The sequence below is a fragment of the Salmo trutta genome, chromosome 17 (assembly GCF_901001165.1).
Source record: "Salmo trutta chromosome 17, fSalTru1.1, whole genome shotgun sequence".
NCBI classification, from domain to species: domain Eukaryota; kingdom Metazoa; phylum Chordata; class Actinopteri; order Salmoniformes; family Salmonidae; genus Salmo; species Salmo trutta.
The window spans coordinates 41,833,109-41,855,861 of record NC_042973.1 but is presented as its reverse complement, the minus strand read 5'-3'; the positions used below and the strand labels follow the sequence as shown (position 1 = coordinate 41,855,861).

The 22,753-nt window shown below is 41.7% G+C and overlaps 1 protein-coding gene across 3 annotated transcripts in view; it reads left to right on the top strand.

Annotated features, from left to right (window-relative positions):
* tspan9a (tetraspanin 9a) overlaps positions 1-22,753 on the top strand; it is a 290,457-nt gene that overhangs the window by 161,159 nt on the left and 106,545 nt on the right. For 2 of the 3 annotated variants that reach the window (XM_029696833.1, XM_029696832.1), the window contains one exon: positions 21,967-22,046. In XM_029696833.1, coding sequence (XP_029552693.1) covers positions 21,984-22,046 — 63 coding nt within the window. In that variant the 5' untranslated portion in view covers positions 21,967-21,983. Of the gene's footprint in view, positions 1-20,850; positions 22,047-22,753 lie in introns of those variants that run through there. The other variant, XM_029696830.1, reaches the window with a different exon arrangement.

The following is a 22,753-nucleotide window of genomic DNA, read 5'->3' as shown; positions in this document are numbered from 1 at the left end:
TTTTTTTTGGGGGGGGGGATGGTTTGTCCTCGGGGTTTCGTCGCCATTTCAGTTCTGTTATACTCACAGACATTATTTGAACAGTTTTAGAAACTTTAGAGTGTTTTCTATCCACATCTACCAATTATATGCATATCCTAGCTTCTGGGCCTGAGTAGCAGGCAGTTTACTTTGGGCACGCTTTTCATCCGGACGTCAAAATACCGCCCCCATCCTAAAGAAGTTAAGGAAATCACGAATATCATTGAACTAGTGGATATATGGAGGCTTAAATATCCTGACCTAGTGAGATATACATGGCGGAGGCTTAATCAAGCTAGTCGTCTTGACTACTTTCTTATGTCATTCTCTCTGACACCAAAAGTTTAAAAAGTATTGATGGGGACAGAATGCGGTCGGACCATCAAATAATTGGCATATACATTACTCTTACAGAATTTCCACGTAGGCAAGCCTATTGGATGACAACTTGTTTTTCAACAGGACAAAATAATTGATAACTGACTTTTTCCTACACAACATAGGTACAGCAGATCCCCTTATTGTATGGGCCACTTTTAAATGTGCCTTTAGAGGCCATGCAATTCAATACTCATCTTTAAAACAAAAGCAATTTAAGTCAAAGAATGCATATTAAGAAAGGAAATAGAGGGACTAACATGATATCAATAAAAACAGTACCATAGAGGCACAGAATACGTTAGAGGAAAAACAAAAATAAATGGAGGAACTTATTCAAGAAAGATCAAGTGTACTGAGAAGGGAGGATTAAAGCTCCCTAACATGCAATTGTATCAAGAATCCTTTGTCACTTCCCAAATAAGGTCTCTCTTTATTGTGAACTCGACTAGGCCAATCTGGGTGGACATGGAAGAGGAACTTAATGCCCCATTTGAGGGAATCAGATTATTTGAGTCAACAAAAAGTGGGACCGCAGAATCCAATAATGTCCCATACTAAAAATATATGGAGACAGATTCATAAGAGAGAGAGATCTTCACCTTTCTTGATAAGCTATGCTTCGTTATGGAACAACCCTGAATTGAAAATAGGGGGACACATGGTCAAGGTCAAATTCCCAGTACATTCCGATATAAGCGTTAAGATAGAAATCCTATACAAATGACCACATACCACAGGGCTTATATATTGCCACCTTATAGGTTCATTTAATGGAACGTGTAAGGGCCTAAAGGCTGTATGGGAAAAGAACTGGAGGTAACATTTGGAGAGGAGGAATGGAATGTAATAGTACAACAGATGCTCCTCCCTATGAGAGATGCCCGGTCCAAGCTGATTGAATTTAAAGTGTTCAATAGGATTTATTGAACTCCTCTGAGGTTGAACAGAATAGGTTTGATGTAATCCAGTCTATGCTGGAGATGTCAGTCAAGTACAGGTGACATAAACCATATGTTCTGTGACTGTCCAAGCTTGCATACCTTTTGGCGGAAGGTAATGGAAAAGATTGGGGATATTCTGGGTACCACAATACTTGTAAATCCTGCTTTGCTATTACTGAATATCACTAAGGATATTGATGGACTGAGAAGCTCATGTTTAAACTGGCTAAAAGTTGCTCTAACCACAGCCAAAAGAGATACTGAGACACTGGAGGGAGAAGGAGCCTCCCTCTTATAAGGAATGGTATGTGGCCTTGGCAGAAACAGCTTCATAGGAAAGATTGATTTATAAAAGTAATGGTAAACTCGCTACCTTTTCTAACATCTGGGGACATTTTCTCTCAGAGTTAGAAAGTGAAAACAATATGTAACGGCCTGATAAACTACAGACATACAGTACATAGACGACTGGTAGGGGTAGGGATTTTTTATTTTTTATATATATATATATATATATATATATATATATATATATATATATATATATTTTAAACAGTTTTCCTTATGTTGTAATAGTTGTTATGGGGGAGGGGGGGTTGTGGGTGAAAAATTAAAAGCTTGTTTCCTTTTCTATCTTTGTGTGTGCGGTGTGTTTGGGGGGTGTTCATGCCCCCTGACTTTTTCTGTATTTTCTTGAGTTGCAGCCTTGTTCTAGAATGAATTAGGTTGTTTTTTATTTGGTCCGTCTTGGAGTGGGGCTGTGGCGTGGTGGGGTGCGGGCGGGCGGGCGGGGAGTCTGGGTGCTTTCCGGGTGCTCTGTGTATTCATGTCTGTCAAGTTATTGTTTAATGCCAAATATAAGTCAATTGCATTGTTGTTATATCGTAAATTGGAAACAATAAAACTACGTATAATTAAAAATAATAATAATAATAAATAAATGAAAGATAAAGCAATCTGGATGGAATATGGGGGGATTTTTTTTTTAATCTATCTTCAACATGGAAATGCTACCAAAAATAATTTACTGAAACTTGTTACAAATGATGGAGTCACCCATGATTCACCAAACTATATTTTGAAAGAGGAAGCAAAGTACTTTAAGCATATATTTTTGTTTCAGTCTCCATCTCCACTAACCGAAGTTAATTGTAAGAATTTTTTTCCTATTAATAATGTCAAATTAACAGCTGTACAGAAAGACTCATTTGAAAGCCAAATTACAGAGGAGGAACTTATTTATGCAATAAACCCTTTAAGTCTGGGAAAACTCCAGGGCTGGATGGCATACCAGTGGAGGTAAACCAAACCTTTTTTGATGTACTCAGAAGACCGTTATTAGCATGTTTTAACCACTCCTAAAAAATGGTAGATTAGCAGATACTCAACAAGAAGGTCTGATTTCAGTCCATTTAAAAAAGTGGAGGCCCTTACACTTCAGTGTTGTGATGCAAAAATTCTAGCATAGTGCATAGCGCTTAAAATTAAAAAGGTATTGTCGGATATTATTCATCCTAATCAGACAGGCTTTTTTTACATGGACGATACATAGGAGATAATATAAGACAAGTACTGGAAAAAATAGAACACTATGAAAAATCTGGGAAACCAGTCCAAGTATTCATAGTTGACTTTGAAAATTCTTTTGATAAAGTATAACTGGAATTTATATATAAATGCCTGGAATATATCCATTTTGGAGAATATTTTATACAATTAAAGTTATGTATACTAACCCTAGGTGTAAAATAATAAATGATGGCTACTTCTCAGAAAGTTCTCAACTGTCAAGAGGAGTAAAACAAGGTTGTCCACTATCGGCATATATATTTATTATGGCCAATGAAATGTTAGCTATTAAAATCAGATCCAACAATAATATCAAGGACCTAGAAATCCAGGGCTTAAAAACAAAGATGTCATTGTACGTTGATGATTCATGTTTTCTTTTAAATCCACAATTTGGATCTTTTCGCAGCCTCATAGATGATCTAGATACTTTTTCTAACCTCTCTGGATTACAACCAAATTATGACAAGTGTACAATCTTATGTATTGGATCTCAAAAAAATTTGACTTTTACATTACCGTGTAGTTTATCAATTACATGGTCTGATGGTGAATGTGGAAAGGAAAATACCTGGCTATTTGTGGGAAAAATCACCCTGATTAACTCTTTAGTCATATCCCAGTTTACCTATTGTCACGAACCGGCTCAAAGTCCGTAACAAAAAGGGAGACAATGTGGAGATAAGGAATAACAAAAATATATTTATTAACTGAAGTAACCTAAATACAATTATCAATGGTGTGTGTAGTCAGTAATCAGTAGTGTAAGTGAGTGGTTGCGTGCATAGATGTGATAATGAGGGGTGTTGAAAGGTGCCAAAGCAAACAAACAAAATGGCCACAAAAATGCCACAACCAAAATCCAACAGTGTGTCTGCATGGAGAGAGTCTCCTCAATGAATGGGGAAAAGGTGTATTTATTCCGGGACACACCCGAACCCAGGTGTGTCACATTTGATCTACCCCCTAAAAAAATAAAATACAATAAAAATCTGACCCAGAGTCGAACGACCTCTCGCTCTCTCTCTCTCTCTCTCTCTCTCTCTCTCGCTCTCTCTCTCTCTCGCTCTCTCTCTCTCGCTCTCTCTCTCGTCCTAGCAAAAGCCCAGGGTGTATATATTTCTATCCCTATCCCCTGTCGTGTCCTGTAACCTGTTTCCACAAACACAGAGGAGTATGAGTATGTGCCTTATTGCCTGTGTGGCGCCACAGGAATACTGCTCACAGAGGGAGCCTGACTGACTGCTGATATAATCACATACTGTGCTGCCAGAGCCCTACATACTGTAGGTGTTGGTTGTGGCTGCAGAGCATCCACAGGTTCTTAGGAAACAAGAATAAAACAGGGATGAAAGTATGTGCCCAGAGATACGATTCCATTACGGGTGGCTCCATGCGGTGAGGCCAGGGGGTTGTAAACCACATCCCCTTTTTTCCGTCTCTTTTCCCCCTACTTGACCAAAATAAAAGCCCCACGGATTACCCATCTATTCTCCTACCAGTCTAGGACCAGTAATTTAACCCCCTGTCACTAACTATAGTAGTGGAAGTGTTTATTTTGGTCACTGATTTCCGATGTGTGTTTTATACGATTTGTGGAAGTGTCCAGACGGAAGGGCATCCACCATGGCAAGTGTACTCTGATAATGACCGTTAAAAAGAGCCCCCGTCTCTTAAAGCTAAAACAAACCCCAGATTGCAGCTTAAAACTTTGCATCTCACAGCAATTTTGCAGGTAGCTTTCTGCAGTGTGCACTCACTGTGTGTACCCACATAAAAAAATACTATAGTGGTAAGAATACAAACACTGTAGTATTTATTATCTTTAAAAAACTGTAGTGTTTTTGCGGACATTTCTGTAGTATTTACTACAGTGGTTTTTGTGGATAACACTGTAGTATTTACGATAGTATTCTACAGTATACTACAAAACTCTATACTAAATTCTACACGTGATTGAGGGATACTACAGTGCGGGGCGGCAGGTAGCCTAGTGGGTAGGAGCTTTGGGCAAGTATCCGAAAGGTTTTCAGGATTAAATCCCCGAACTAACAAGGTAAAAATCTGTAGTTCTGCCCCTGAGCAAGGCAGTTACCCACTGTTCCGCCAGCGCCGATGATGTGGATGTCGATTAAGGCAGCCCCCCCCACCTCTCTGAATCAGAGTTGCCAAATGCGGAAGACACATTTCAGTTGAATGCATTCAGTTGTACAACTGACTAGGTATCTCCCTTTCCCTTAGTATAGTTGACTACAGAATTATATACAGTGCATTCAGAAAGTATTCAGACCCCTTAAATGTTCTACATTTTGTTAGGTTACAGCCTTATTCTAAAATTGATTAAATATTTTTTCCCCTCATCAATCTACAAACAATATCCTATAGTGAAATTTTAGCAAATTTCGAAAAATAAAATCGAAACTGAAATATCACATTTACATAAGTATTCAGACCCTTTATTCAGTACTTTGTTGAAGCACCTTTGGCAGTGATTACAGCCTCGAGTCTTCTTGGGTATGGTGGTACAAGCTTGTCACACCTGTATTTTGGGAGTTTCTCCCATTCTTCTCTGCAGATCCTCTCAAGTTCTGTCAGGTTGGATGGGGAGCATCACTGCACAGCTATTTTTACGTCTCTCCAGAGAAGTTCAATCGGGTTCGTCCGGGCTCTGGCTGGGCCACTCAAGGACATTCAGAGACTTGTCCCGAAGCCACTCGTGCGTTGTCTTGGCTGTGTGCTTAGGGTCGGTGTCACCACCTTCCGGAGACACCTGAAACCCCACCTCTTTAAGGAATACCTGGGATAGGACAAAGTAATCCTTCTAACCCCCCCCTAAAAGATTTAGATGTACTATTGTAAAGTGGTTGTTCCACTGGATATCATAAGGTGAATGCACCAATTTGTAAGTCGCTCTGGATAAGAGCGTCTGCTAAATGACTTAAATGTAAATGTAAATGTCTGTTGGAAGGTGAATCTTCGCCCAAGTCTGAGGTCCTGAGCTCTCTGGAAGAAGGTTTTTATCACAGATTTCTCCGTACTTTGCTCCGTTCATCTTTCCCTCAGTCCTGACTAGTCTCCCAGTCCCTGCTGCTGAAAAATATCCCCACAGCATGATGCTGCCATCACCATGCTTCACCGTAGGGATGGTGTCAGGTTTCCTCCAGATGTGACACTTGGGATTCAGGCCAAAGAGTTCAATCTTGGTTTCATCAGGCCAGAGAATCTTGTTTCTCATGGTCTGAGAGTTTTTAGGGGCCTTTTGGCCAACTCCAAGCTTTTACTGAGGTGTGGCTTCCGTCTGGCAACTTTACCATAAAGACTTGATTGGTGGAGTGCTGCAGACATGGTTGTCCTTCTGGAAGGTTCTCCCATCTCCACAGAGGAACTCTGGAGCTCTGTCAGAGTGACCATCGGGTTCTTGGTCACACGATTGCTCAGTTTGGCCGGGAAGCCAGCTCTAGGAAGAGTCTTGGTGGTTCCAAACTTTTTCCAATTAAGAATGATGGAGGCCACTGTGTTCTTGGGGACCTTCAATGCTGCAGACATTTTTTGGTACCCTTCCCCAGATCTTTGCCTCGATACAATCCTGTCTCACAACTCTATGGACAATTCCTTCAACCTCATGGCTTGGTTTTTGCTCTGACATGCACTGTCAACTGTGGGACCTTATTTAGACGGGTGTGTGCCTTTCCAAATCATGTCCAATCAATTGAATTTACCACAGGTGGACTCCAATCAAGTTGTAGAAACACCTCAAGGATGATCAATGGAAACAGGATGCACCTGAGCTCAATTTCGGTTCTCATAGCAAAGGGTCTGAAGTATTCTATAGTAAACTGTAGTATTTTTTATGTGGTTAGAGACTTACTGTATGTAGGTTTTCTTGGTTGATTGCTTCAATTGTCCTTGGTCCCCAGTTTCTCCAAGACAATGGATTCAACACATTACAGAGAGGAGGCAAAGGGTAGGAGACCCATGACTATCAACATTTATCACAGACAGTAGCTCCCAGGGATATATTTGTATAATCCAGCAGCTCAGCAGTTTGTGCATTGTTTACCTGAAAATGCAATTTAATTCAAAGGCTTATTCCTCTTTGTTTTGCCCTGTTCCCTTTTTCCTACACTAAAGGGCTTTTTAATATAATTTGTGTGCGTGCATGTGTGTTTCTCGAGAACCTTTGAATTATCCACAGTAAGCAAAATAAAATCACAAATCTTCAGAATCTAAGATTTGAATGTATCTCATGTTGAGGATGACTTGATGGCTTCCACACACCGTTCTAAGGCTTACAATGAACTTGAATTACCGTACAGACAATAAATCGATGTCGGGGACCTGACTTCAACTCTCGGCTGATTTCCCACTGAACTGAATAAGATACATATTGCTGACGTTCCATTCTTTCATATACCATTATGGGCATTTGAAATATTACGTTAAGTCTTCCACCGTCCAGAGGACTTAGCTATTCTGCTCCTTTGATCAACATAATCATGATACCCTGTCACTACCCATATGTATTTTGTTGCTGTTTCGGATGCATGTAAGCTACTGTACAACTCCATCCATGCATTACATGCAATTCTATGGTATTTAACATGGTAAACAATATTATGAGTTAAAAGATGGTCCTTTAACTGTTGCCTTATTGTTGTAGCCTATGTTGTATTTCAGTGTTGGGGAGTAGTGACCTACAGTATATGTAGTTCAACTAGTAATTTAACTACATTTTGCAGTAGCTTGGTGGTAGTTGAACTAAAATCCAATCTAGGTAGTGTTTTCAGTAGTTAATAACTTTTTTTGCCGTGTAGCGTTGTAGCTAACTTCTGGAACTAACGTTACACACTACTTTTTTTGTGGAAAAAGGAAATAAACTTTGTGTGAAGTAGGCAATCATTTCCTTTCTATTTTGGCATCAGACCTGCATAATTTTCACTTGAAACATAATTTTTGTACACTGAGTGTACAAAGCGTTAAGAACACCTTCCTAATATTGAGTTGCAGTGGATTTAACAATTGTCATGAAGTAATTAGTAGCTTGGTTAACTATCTTTTCAGAGTAGCTTCCCCAACACTGTTGTATAGGCTGTTTTCCTTGGCTAAATGCTAATGAACTAGCCTGTGTTTGTCTGTTTGTGCGGCCCTGCCCGTCCTGTCTTCTCTTGTCTGTTGCAGCTCTGTCTGACGGATGTGCCTGCAGGTCTACTGTTTAGACTGGAGAACTTGGCTTTTCTTGGTGTGTGTGGTCTGTCTGCTCTGTCATCTCTACAGCTTATTCACACTCCGGTTGACAAGAGAGCACAAACATGTGTCTCCCTTCTCCTGTCTCCTGCAGTCATTGGCTCGGAACTAAGAATATTTGGCCGAGTCAGGCAGAGTTTTCCATTGTATTACAATTAACAGACCTGAGTGTGTTCACTAACACGAACACTGCCTTTTTAAACAACCACAAACAAACTTCTCTCAGATTATGCTCGGTAGCAACTAGTGCAATATGCAGAAATCACTCCGCCATTTCCTGGTTGCTAAAATTCCAATACATTAGTTTGTCTAATTTCAGTTTATGTGGCAAAACAAACAATATATAGTGTAGAGAATTATTGTACCATCTAAACCGCTGGGAAATATATGTTCAGTATTATATTTTCAGCTGTTTGAAGCTGGTGTTCAAAACCGAAAGTAAAAGATTGCAAAATCTAAACTTAAGAACGGGAAGTATAGAAATAGCACACATAGAATATATCTACCACTTCTTAGACTTGCTTTCAATGAGAATGACAGATCTGTAATTTGCCCAGAAAGTTACATATTGCAGCTTTAACAACACAACCATAAATTGACACTGATTTCCTAGGACCTGACTGACTGTCACACACTCTAGTTGGGTCTGCTGAGGAGGAGAGCATGATGTCAGAAATCCCTAATTAGTTCCACCATCCAGACACCTTTATCAACTTTATTGTTGTAAGTCACCGGTAGGGACTCAAAATGTCCGCTATCGTCTCGTTGCCCAATTACCTGGACGGCAGACTAAGTCATAAAAGGCCGAGACAGAATTGTAAATATCCAATTGTATTGACGTCTGTCTGTCAATTCGATTTGGCCAAGTAGAAAAGAGCTTGTTAGCATACTGACAAGGACGGACAGGACGGTCAGGATGGTCAGTCTTAGACCACATGTCTATTTATAACCTTTAGCCGGCCGGAATGATAGGCAGGGAGGTGCCAGACACGCTGGAGACTGACTGGTGTCCGACAAATTAGGATGACCCCCACCATTTGTTCAGTTTGGACCCTGTGACATTTGAGTTCCTAGAAGTGTGTGGTCCATTTATGCAGTTTTTTAACCTGACATGTCCTCCATGTTGTCCTTTTTGTACACAGCAACAGCCTTGGCCCCAGTGTGTATAGAGAGTATAGAGTAACCAAGAGGAATGAGAGCTGAGATAGTGTGGGCAAACATGCCCTTTGTAGTCCTACATTTTTTATTTCTGTCGTTTAGCAGATGCTCTTCAGTCAACCTTTTTGTTTTTTACCCCTTTTTCTCCCAATTTCAATTACGATCTTGTCTCATTGCTGCAACTCCCCAACGGGCTCAGGAGAGGCGAAGGTGGAGTCATGCGTCCCCCGAAACATGACACGCCAAACATCGCTCCTTAACACACGTCCGCTTAACCCAGAAGCCAGCTGTGCTAATGTGTCAGAGGAAACACCGCTCAACTGACGACCGAAGTCAGCCTGCAGGCACCCAGCCCGACACAAGGAGTTGAGCCAAGTAAAGCCTGCCCGGCCAAACCCTCCCCTAATCCAGATGACGCTGGGCCAATTGTGCGCCGCCCTATGGGACCCGCGGTCACTCCGCCTGACTCTGCCATTTATTCTTAGTTCCGAGCCAATGACTGCAGGAGACAGGAGAAGGGAGACACATGTTTGTGCTCTCTTGTCAACCGGAGTGTGAATAAGCTGTAGAGATGACAGAGCAGACAGACCACACACACCAAGAAAAGCCAAGTTCTCCAGTCTAAACAGTAGACCTGCAGGCACATCCGTCAGACAGAGCTGCAACAGATAAGAGAAGACAGGACAGGCAGGGCAAAAACAGACAAACACAGGCTAGTTCATTAGCATTTAAAAAATATAGGACAAAACACATATCATGACAAGAGAGACAACACAACACTACATAAAGAGAGACCTAAGACGACAACATAGCATGGCAGCAACCCATGACAACACAGCATGTTAGCAACACAACATGACAACAACATGGTAGCAACATACCAGCAGCACAACATGGATCGCAGCACAAAACAGGGTACAAACATCGTTGGGCACAGACAAAAGCACAAAGGGCAAGAAGGTAGAGACAACAATACATCACACGAATCAGCCACAACTGTCAGTAAGAGTGTCCATGATTGAGTCTTTGAATGAAGAGATTGAGATAAAACTGTCCAGTTTGAGTGTTTGTTGCAGCTCGTTCCAGTCGCTAGCAGCAGCGAACTGAAAAGACGTGCGACCCAGGGATGTGTGTGCTTTGGGGTCCTTTAAGAGAATGTGATTGGTAGAACGGGTGTTGTATGTGGAGGATGAGGGCTGCAGTAGATATCTCAGATAAGGGGGAGTGAGGCCTAAGAGGGTTTTATAAATAAGCATGTCGTGTCTTTAGTATCATTAAAGGTGAAGACTTATTTTATCAAACCAATTCTCTGTAATTATTATTGCGTGACTAAACTAATCATGTAAATTTAATTAACTGGGATGTCGGGGGACCACGGAAAATCTTCAGATTACAAAGTTATAATATTCCGAATATAACACTTGAGATATTATTATCTGATCAATTAGTCTTCTATTAATGAATTATTATTTACCTTACATTAGTCTGATTTCAAACGTCGTAGAATTCTTGGTTAGCCTAAACCATGAGTCATCCATACACCAATTGACTTAATAATGTATTTACTAACTAACTAAATAATCACAGAAATGCATAACAAACAACAGTAGATATTGGTTACTAACAACGATAGGGATGATCACCTAGTGGGCTCAACCGATATGACGGCTTGGTATACAAAGGAAACGGGGTGTGGACTGATAAAGGAGCGGGAAAAACAAATGGATTCATTACACAGGGTCTATAATTATATACATTGAAAATCAAATCCTTCACACATGAACGGCCGCTCATTCGAGAATAATTGCAAGCATATATTTACGCACGTATGTCATTGTTGTCTTCTCTGTTGGAACCCGGTCCGTTTGCTGGAGAGTTCATCAGAGTCTCTCTGCTCTGGTTGCTTTTCCCCAAAGATCAAAGTATTTCGTGGTTAGAATGGATACTTCAGAGTACCATTCAGAAATGTTCTCATAGAATAGATGTTTTGGCGGTTGTCGGTACTCTCATCCTAGGTTTACATCATTTCTAGTCTAGTAATTAGTATCTAAGATTTGCTCTTATTATGTAGGGGTCGATCGTCTCAGAGTTTAACCATTTCCAGCCGTGTAACCAATGCTCCACGTGGTATGGTTAGGAATTCAACAACCATTGCAACCTTAGCTTACACCGGGGTTTGCGTGGTCTGATGTGAATTTCCTCAGGAGGGGGTTTTATTTGTAGCAATTGAAAAGCGAGGTACCATGACACCTGATCATGTCGGTGCTCACGGGGGCGTGGCCACTGACTAGTAAAACTTTACAGGGAATACAATTCTCTCAAATAAAAGATTAACATTACATTACATAATTTCACAAATAGTTTCATCTTTACTCATTCATTTTACACAAAAATTAGATGCAAACCCAATAATTGAGAAATGTACACATTCAGATATATAGTTATGTGTGTTTCCTGTCCTTCATGAGGTCACCAAATGAAACACACTCAACATAACTGTCCTTTACGTGTCCACGGACCATTCCCACACTCTCAAAAGTGGACATTTTGTTTAATTCTCCCATTTTGAGGATTTAGGAGTTCGGCCAAGTAAAATCTTTTGTTCACTCTGTGGTCTCTCTCTCTGCATGACCAGGGGAGAGAGTCTCCGCCAGGAATTTATGGCCTGAGATAACAGAACCTGGGTGTAGGAGAGAGTGAGAGAGAGGGGGAAGCCACGATCTACACCCAGAAAGGGCCACGTCATGACAAGCATGAACCAGTGTGTCTTGCGATGGGTATACAGAGATGACCAGTTTACAGAAGAGTATAGAGTACAGTGATGTGTCCTATAAGGAGCATTGGTGGCAATTCTGATGGCCAAATGGTAAAGAATATCTAGCCACTCGAGAGCACCCTTTTCTGCCGATCTATAAATTACGTCTCCATAATCTAGCATGGGTAGGATGGTCATCTGAATCAGGGTTAGTTTGGCAGCTGGGGTGAAAGAGGAGCGATTACAAAGCCTGCAGCTTTGATATGTGCTGAGGGAAGGACAGTGTACCGTCTAGCCATACTCCCAAGTACTTGTATGAGGTGACTACCTCAAGCTCTAAACCCTCAGAGGTAGTAATCACACCTGTGGAGAGAGGGGCATTCTTCTTACCAACCACATTATCTTTGTTTTGGAGGTGTTCAGAACAAGGTTAAGGGCAGAGAAAGCTTGTTGCACACTAAGAAAGCTTTGTTGTAGAGCGTTTAACATAAAATCCGGGGAGGGGTCAGTTGAGTATAAGACTGTATCATCTGCATATAAATGGATGAGAGAGCTTCCTACTGCCTGGGCTATATTGTTTATGTAAATTGAGAAGAGTGTGGGGCCTAGGATCAAGCCGTGGGGTACACCCTTGGTGACAGGTAGTGGCTGAGACAGCAGATGTTCTGACTCTTTGAGAGGGGTAGTTTGCAAACCAGGCCAAAGACCCCTCAGAGACACCAATACTCCTTAGCTGGCCCACAAGAATGGAATGGTCTACCGTATCAAAAGCTTTGGCCAAGTCAATAAAAATAGCAGCACAACATTGCTTAGAATCAAGGGCAATGGTGACATCATTGAGGACCTTTAAGGTTGCAGTGACACATCTATAACCTGAGCAGAAACCAGAATGCATACCAGAGAGAATACTATAGACATCAAGAAATCCAGTCAGTTGATTATTGACAAGTTTTCCAACACTTTTGATAAACAGGGCAAAATAGAAATATGCCTTTTACAGTTAGGATCAGCTTGATCTCCCCCTTTAAATAAAGGACTAACAGTGTCTGCCTTCCAAGCAATGGGAACTTCCCCAGACAGGAGAGACAGGTTAAAAATGGTCAGAGATAGGTTGGCGATTATAGGGGCAGCAACCTTAAAGAACAAATGGTCTAAAGCATCTGACCCAGATGGTTTAAGGAGCTCCTTTAGCACCTCGGACTCAGTGACTGCCTGCAGGGAGAAACTTTGTAGTGGGGTAGGGGGAAAAGAGGGAGGAGCATCAGGGCTAGTCGCATTAGAAGGGGTAGGAGTTGAGGAAATGTTGGATGGGCAAGGAGGCATGGCTGAGTCAAATAGGAATCCTGACTTAATGAAGTGGTGATTGAAGAGCTCAGCCATGTGCTTCTTGTCAGTAACAACCACATCATCAACTTTAAGGGACATGGGCAGCTGTGAGGAGGAGGGTTTATTCTCCAGGTCTTTAACCGTTTTCCAGAACTTCTTGGGGTTCGACTCACAGAGAGAGAACTGCTCCTTAAAGTATCTAACTTTGACCTACCGGATAGCCTGAGTGCACTTATTTCTCATTTTCCTGAACGAGAGCCAGTCAGCCTGAGTATGCGTGTGCCGAGCCTTTCGCAGAATGCAATTCTTGAGGTGGAGTAACTCTGCAAAAGTCCAGTCAAACCAGGGGCTGAACTTGTTTTTAATTCTCATTTTCTTTATGGGGGCCAGGACATTGACGAGTCCTAATCCATTCACACGAGTCCTAATCCATTCACACGCTCAGTTCATCATGAGACATTCACAGTTCAACATATGCAGCGGGAAGACTGTATAAAATGCATTTAAAAAATACTGAGCTATATTTTATGCTCCAAAAAAATGGAAAATTATATTCTTAATACTAATACAACTGCTCAGAGAAAGAGATTTTGTTTAACACGTTATCATTTATTTTTTCTCAAAAAGATAGGGGTCAAAATTATTCCCACCTTTCAATACCTCACATAGAGGATAATGGCACTGAGCCTTTTCTAAAAATGTTTTATGAGACTGAAGAACACATTGGGAGGGATCTTAGACCATTCCTCCATTTAAAATATTTTCAGATCCTTGATGTCCTTTGTCTACACTTATGGACTGCCCTCATCAATTCAAACCACAGGTTTTTAATGGGGTTCAATGGGGACCGAGATAGCCATTGCAAAATGTTGATTTTGTGGTCAATTATTATACATTTTTGTGGATTTTGATGTATGCTTGGGGTTATTGTTTAAGTTTCAGCATCCTGGCAGGGGCAACCAGGTTTTTGGCTAAAATGTCCTGGTACTTGGTAAAGTTCATGATACCTTTGACCTTAACAAGGGCCCCAGGACAAGTGGAAGCAAAATAGCCCCATAACATCAAAGATCCACCACCAAATTTTACAGTATAGGTATGGATTTATGATCACACTCATCTAATTTGTACATGTGCAGTTGCAAGGGATGCTTGCCGAATGATTAAATGGCTGTCCTGTATCTTATTAGATACTGTTCCACATTAAGAAACTCTTAGAGGCCAGAGTCTTAATCCTGCAGATTTATATTTTCTTTATCATTTCACCCAATAGGTTTAAGAAGAAAACTAAGACGACTTTGCACTATTGGTCTAATTATTGAAGTGCTTCTTAAATAGAACTAGCCCACCACCCACCACTGTTTCTGTTCTGCTGGCGTTGGTGCCTTGTTGGCTAGACTACATAAGCTTTACTCCAATAGAGCTCCACACAGATATGCCAGAACCAATGTTGTTTGTTTCATATTTACTCTGCCTGACACAGCCACAGGGCACTTTTACTTTGATTTTATGTTATACTCTTTCATACCATGATAGAAAAGCAGTAGTGTTTTGGCTGGAGGAGCCCTGAAAATGAGTATTCTAGGATGTATCTTCCTACTGAACTCGAAGCTCGCTTTCCAGTTTTCCTTTTTAACACGTATCGAAGGACCTGCCAGGTTTATTCAGCATCAGAGAAAGTCAGAATGAAGAATCCCTGTGCAACCTTGCTCTTGCCTAATAAAGGACTTCAGAGCCCCATGCCTTTTGGTTCTCTTCTGTTGAGTCGATGGCGATGAATGCAGCTGGGATCTGTTCACGTGGGAGTGAGAGGAGGAACGTGCCCTTGTGTCTGGTGGAGGCATCAGCAGCACACTCACATGCTAGCTAAGGGCCCCCATAGCTCTCTGATAAAGGCATGTCCTCCTATGAGGCAGCGGCTACTGACGCACAACGTATTGAATTAATAGTTAAGGGCCTGACGGGCTGTGATCAGACAACCCACAGGAGCTGAGCCAACGCTTCTTTAGCTATCTGTGTGGGATCACTTTCATCGTTCTCATCCCACACCAGGCTTACGTGAACAGTGACGCTGACATTAAGGATTATTATTCAAGTTGAATGTGGCATGTAGACTAGTCTGTCACAGACACAGCTGCCCGTGGAGAGAGGAGCACTGCGCTCTGAAACAGGAAACTGATTTTAGGTAAACAATTTGGTTAAGGCCACCAGAGGATAGTGGGAAAGCTGTTATCGCAGGTGTAGCAAAATGCTTATATTTCTAGCTCCAACATACCTAAGAATACAAAGCAATACACATAAATCACCCAAATAACAATTATGTAATTAAGAAACATCAGAACGGGCAATGTCAAAGTCTGGAATATATATATATATATATATATATATATATACATATACAGACACCTACTCATTCAAGGGTTTTTCTATATTTTTAATATTTTCTACATGGTAGAATAATAGTGAAGGCATCAAAACTATGAAATAACACATATGGAATCATGTAGTAACCAACAAAGTGTAAAACAAATCAAAATATATTTTAGATTCTTCAAAGTAGCCACCCTTTGCCTTGATGACAGCTTTGCACACTCTTGGCATTCTGCAAAGAAACCATTACTAAAGGACACCAATATGAAGAAGAGACTTGCTTGAGCCAAGAAACACGAGCAATGGACATTAGACCGGTGGAAATCTGTCCTTTGGTCTGATGAGTCCAAATATGAGATTTTTGGTTCCAATCACTGTGTCTTCGTAAGATGCACAGTAGGTGAACGGATGATCTCCGCATGTGTGGTTCCCACCGTGAAGCATGGAGGAGGAGGTGTGATGGTGTGGGGGTGCTTTGCTGGTGACACTGTCTGTGATTTATTTAGAATTCAAGGTACACTTAACCAGCATGGCTACCACATCATTCTGCAGCGATACGCCATCCCATCTGCTTTGTGCTTAGTGAGACGATCATTTGTTTTTCAACAGGACAATGACCCAAAACAGACCTCCAGGCTGTGTAAGGGCTATTTGACCAAGAAGGAGAGTGATGGAGTGCTGCATCAGATTACCTGACCTCCACAATCACCCGACCTCAACCCATTTGATATGGTTTGGAATGAGTTGGACCGCAGAGTGAAGAAAAAGCAGCCAACAAGTGCTCAGCATATGTGGGAACTCCTTCAAGACTGTTGGAAAAGCATTCCAGGTGGAGCTGGTTGAGAGAATGCCAAGAGTGTGCAAAGCTGTCATCAAGGATACTTTGAAGAATCTAAAATATTAAATATATTTTGATGTGTTTAATACTTTTTTGGTTACTACATGATTCCATATGTGTTATTTCATAGTTTTTATGTCTTCACTATTATTCTACAATGTAGAAAATAGTACAAATAAAGAACAACCCATGAATGAGTAGGTGTGTCAAAACTTTTGATTGGTAGTGTATAAATCAATGAGATTTTTATTTTCACTGAATCTCCGTTTGGGTATTGGTTAGACTACAATTAGGGTGTGGAAATGTTATGCTCTTAGTACTGTATCCTACTCCCGACCGTGACGTTGTACAGCATGATATTTTCCTAACGGAAACTCTGAGTGTTTCGTTTTTTAATTTTTCTTGTAATAGAAACACCATAATATTAATCTAATTAATTAAGCTACATTTCTTAAAATCAATCCCATACTGTATACTATGTTCTTGCAAAAAGGTTTTAAATTCTCTATTACAGCCAATATAAAAGACTATCAAATGCTTCTCAAAGATGCCCTCTGGTGGTGAAACTAGCCCTAACTAGCATTAATGGCAACAATGGCTGACAATTAAATGACGTGCCATAGAATTCTGCGGCAGCCCGCAAGGTGTGCTGCAGTATGACGCAACTTTTACAGGAAGAACCACTGTATACAGTGAATTTGGAAAGTATTCAGACCCCTTTACTTTTTCCACATTTTGTTACGTTACAGCCTTATTCTAAAATGTGATATGTCCGTTTTTTTGTAAACAGTTGAAGTCAGAAGATTACATACACTTAGGTTGGAGTCATTAAAACTCATTTTTCAACCACTCCACAAATTTCTTGTTATCAAACTATAGTTTTGGCATGTCGGTTAGGACATCTACTTTGTGCATGACACAAGTCATTTTTCCAACAATTGTTTACAGACAGATTATTTCACTTATAATTCACTGTATCACAATTCCAGTGGGTCAGAAGTTTACATACACTAAGTTGACTCTGTCTTTAAACAGCTTGGAAAATTCCAGAAAATGATGTCATGGCTTAAGAAGCTTCTGATGAGCTAATTGACATAATTTGAGTCAATTGGAGCTGTACCTGTGGATGTATTTCAATGCCTACCTTCAAACTCAGTGACTTTTTCCTTGACATCATGGCAAAATAAAAAAAAATCAGCCAAGACCTCAGAAAAAAATGGTGCACCTCCACATGTCGGGTTCATAATGGGGAGCAATTTCCAAACGCCTGAAGGTACCACGTTCATCTGTACAAACAATGGTACGCAAGTATGTCCTCTGGTCTGATGAAACAAAAATAGAACTGTTTGGCCATTATCTAATGTTTGGAGGAAAAAGGGGGAGGCTTGCAAGCCGAAGAACCCCATCCCAACCGTGAAGCATGGGGGTGGCAGCATCATGTTGTGGGGGTGCTTTGCTGCAGGAGGGACTGGTGCACTTCACATGAGGGAGGAAAATGATGTGGATATATTGAAGCAACATTTCAAGACATCAGTCAGGAAGTCAAAGCTTGGTCGCAAATGGGTCTTCCAAATGGACAATGACCCCAAGCATACTTCCAAAGTTGTGGCAAAATGGCTTAAGGACATCAAAGTCAAGGTATTGGAGTGACCATCACAAAGCCCTGACCTCAATCCCATAGAAAATGTGTGGGCAGAACTGAAAAAGCGTGTGCTAGCAAGGAGGCCTACAAACCTGACTCAGTTACACCAGCTCTGTCAGGAGGAATGAGTCGAAATTCACCCAACTTATTGTGGAAAGCTTGTGGAAGGCTACCCGAAACGTTTGACCCAAGTTAAACAATTTAAAGGCAATGCTACCAAATACTAATTGAGTGTATGTAAACTTCTGACCCACTGGGAATGTGATGAAAGAAATAAAAGCTGAAATAAATAATTCTCTCTACTATTATTCTAACATTTCACATTCTTTAAAATAATGTGGTGATCCTAACTGACCTAAGACAGGGAATTTTCACTAGGATTAAATGACAGGAATTGTGAAAAACTGAGTTTAAATGTAGTTGGCTAAGGTCTATGTAAACTTCCGACTTCGACTGTATATTAGTAAAACTGTTTAAAAAAACAGTTGTTGCTTTGTCATTATGGGGTATTGTGTGTAGATTGATGAAGAAAATAATCAATTTAATCAATTATCAATAAGGCTGTAACCTTTCAAATTGTGGAAAAAGTCAAGGGGTCTGAATACTTTCCGAAGACACTGTATGAACATGAAAGATGTGTTCAGCAGTAGTTATATAGGATGACCCACTAGAATACAGTATCAAATGACCTGGCCTCCACAATCACCTGACCTCAACCCAATTGAGATTGTTTGGGATGAGTAGGACCGCGGAGTGAAGGAAAAGCAGCCAACAAGGGCTCAGCATATGTGGGAACTCGTTCAAGACTGTTGGGAAAGCATTCCTCATGAAGCTGGTTGAGAGAATACAAAGAGTGTGCAAAGTTGTCATCAAGGCAAATGTTGTCTCCTTTGAAGAATCTGAAATATAAAATATATTTTGATTTGTTTAACACTTTTTTGGTTACTACATGATTCCATATGTGTTATTTCATAGGTTTGATGTCTTCACTATTATTTTACAATGTAGTAATTAGTCAAAATAAAGAAAAAAAATTTATGAATGAGTGGGTGTCCAAACTTTTGACTGGTACTGTACATATGAAGTGGGTAGGTAAAATATTATGTAAACATTATTAAAGTGATCAGTGTTCAATGACTGTGTACATAGGGCAGCAGTCTCTAAGGTGCAGAGTAGAGTACTGGGTGGTAGCCGGTTAGTAACAGAGACTAAGATTCAGGGCAGGATACTGGGTGCATTTGCCATACCAAGCAGTGTTAAAGCCCGACAGGTTGCTCTCAATGGTGCATCTGTGGAAGTTTGTGTACCCCGTAGTATAAACACAAGAGACATGGATTAGTGTATCTCTGTGTATATAAGGTAGCACTGGGTTTACCTTAAGACCAAACAGCTGAAACTCTGCCCCATCTGTCTCAGAGTTGCAGCCATCACAAGCACTCAACCTCTCCTTGCCAAAAGAGAGGGGGATCATTACCACAGTGCAGAGGTGTGGAGTTAAGACTAGGCTGTTTTCACAAACCCAACCTTGTGAAAGGGCTATGAAGTGCTGGTATTGCTATTGTTTGTGCAGTAGTTCTCTGAGGTGAGAAAAGATGTATCAAAGTAAAGGAAACACAAGCGCTGTATCAAAAGGTATCTTTCATCCCCATCTCGTCAAATCAGCATGTACACTATAAAGGAAACGTCATCTCTCTCAGTGGGGGTTTGATATCTTATCAGTTTGATATCTTAAAATGCATTTTCTCTTTGTTCACAGATCATTTACATTGAGTCATCTGGGGAATGAATTTCAAACCAGAGTCGATAAATATAAGGATGGAGCTCCATGGAGCTGTAATATGTGTGTGAAACAACTGACACAGTCTGTGTTTGACCCTGGTATTCCATAGGGTAGATCTGAGTATCTTTAAGCCACTCTCCCATTTCCATGCTTGAAATGGTGCAATAATTCCAAAGGCTGAATCCCTGCCAATTTATCGGTGCTCCTTACATGGATGTGAGCAAGCAGGTATTGAGCAACTGACAACTTTGTGACAAGGCTGCAGAGATACAGTACTCCGCATGTCTGCATGCAGTAATCATCCTTATTATGATGGCGTTTTGATGTCATTATAGCCAGCTCTTCGCAAATATAGGCGTAAACATAAGCGAATAATACATTTAAGCGTAAAAAAAAACAGGACGTGAATATAGCAAGTGTCGTAATGAAATCGAAGGATTGAAGGTTGCATCGGAGAGCACTGGCCAACTCCACTATGTTCATGTGATATGTTCCACACTGACAGGAGAAGCCCCTCCCCCCATGCAGATATTAATATGAACCTAGCCCCCCCCCGCTCACCCTCCTCTCACACGTTTCCCTGGCCTCATGATATTTGAGTTAATGAATGGCCTCCTGGATCCCCTGACGCGCAGACAGCACAGATGAAATTGCTGAACTTGTATAGCCAGAGCAGCGTTACGATCAGCTTATTACATGGTTGGAGAGGGGGGGAGGATCCCGGGCTGCCTGCAGCTGCCTCATTGGTTGCTCCCTCAGCAGTGGGGAGGGGCCGAGGAGAGGCAAAGAGAGGAGAGGGAATGAGGGCAGTGCTCTAATTTAGGGGGATAGGATTGGGAATGCCCGTTAGATGTGGCTTGCCGATAATAGCGCACATCAGCCACGGCGCTGCAAATGAGAGCACAGGCAGAGAGCAGGGGACTGAGTGCAGAATGATACCATAGAGCACAGAGAGAGAGAGAGAAGGAGTGGGAGAGAGTGTATTGTCAGCACGTTGGAGAGCGCAAAGCACAGAGGACTGAGAGAGTGCAGGAAAGGAGGAGGAGAAGCGGAGAGAGGGAAAAAAAGATAGAGGATTGTGTTTTTGCAGGGGGGTTAAAGTTCCCACCGCTCCAGGCAGAAAGCAGTCCTGAGGTCAGCAGCAGGGAGAAGTGAACCAGGTGGAAGAAGTGGAGCAGCTGACAGCAGGAGAGAAAGAGTCACAGGGGGTCTGCTCCCACGGCAAACATCACAGCAGTGTGGAGAGCACAGGAGATCCAGGGGACACTATTGAAACTTACTGACTCAAGGACGTAGTCTGCCGTCACTTGTCAGGGTAATAATGGTTCTCACTGGACTAGGGCTTCTCTGCATGGCTAACTCAAGAGCATGAGAGCAGATACTGGGCACTGGGCAGAAGACGCGTAGAGCTGGGGATAGCGCCTGTGTCGTTCCTTCCTCTCACTTACCTGTGTTGGGGAGATAGAAAGATTCTGATATAGAAACATTCCGATTTTCTGGCCTTGAAGAGAATCAGTACAGAGCAGAGAGGAAGAGAGGAGCCTGTTAGAGGGGGAGAGTTCTGTTCTCTCATCTCTGAGACATGGTAGAGTGTGTAACAGTAGCGAGCCCCTCAGCAGCAGCAACGTCAGCCCCAGAGCATGGAGAAGTCCAGCAGTGAGGAGTCAGCCATTCACCGCAGCCCGTCCGTGGATAGCCGCGACTCCGACTTTGCCCGCGCCTCTACATCCGGCCGCCCATTCGGTGGCCGCGGCTTCACCGCCGGCGCGTTCTACGGCTCCACGGGGCCACGTGGCGCCTCCGCCGCACAGGGGCAGGCTGGGACAGCGGCCGATGCCAGCGTCAACGTCGGAGGAGACAAGAGCAGCAATAACAAGTACACGGCGCCCAAAGGCAGCAAATACGTGGTCTTTTACCTGGATCTATCCTTTGTGTTCCTTTTAGAATTCAAGAAGTGCAACATGGCACGGGGCTGTCTCTGCTGTTTGAAGTACACCATGTTCCTCTTCAACCTCATCTTCTGGGTAAGTAAACATTATTTCTCTGTCTTCTTCTTCTCTTTCTCATGTCTCCATATTGTTTGTTCTCTTTTGGGGGTGCTAATTATAGGATGCATTAGGATGAATGTGGGCCAACAAGCAGGAATGACACTGACACATGATTCTGGAAATTACTCAGCGGATACAAATGTAAAAGGGGTAGGCATTAGGTTAGCAGTAATATGAGTAAGGCAAGATGGTAAAATGTCATATTGCATAATACTTGGAAACTGATATAGGGATCATTTAAAGATTTCTGTTCAGGCGTATGTGAGATCAAGATTGGTGTTCATGCTTATGAGGATCATTATGAAAACCCTTTTCTTCTCCAGGTGATACTGTAGCTCTTTGTGCGACCATGTGTGTTTCATAACTATGTCTGCCTCATCATGGCGTGATGGGGCTCATTTGCATGTTACTATCGCTGGTTGTTATTGAGGCGTTGGAGTGGGGGTTGTCACTCCGACGCCTCAAAGTCAAAATTGGCTATATCGTAAGAATTGATGAAAACAAACATTTGCTGTTTGGTTTTAATTTGAAGATTAGGGTTAGGCATACTGTTAGCAGTGTGGTTAAGTTCAGAGTTAGGTTTAACATCAGATTTGAAAAAGAGTTGAAAGAGTGGTTGCTCCACCATGTCTCCCTGTGGGTGCTCTGCTGGGGTGCTGGGGCTGGCATTCGTTCAGATGGCT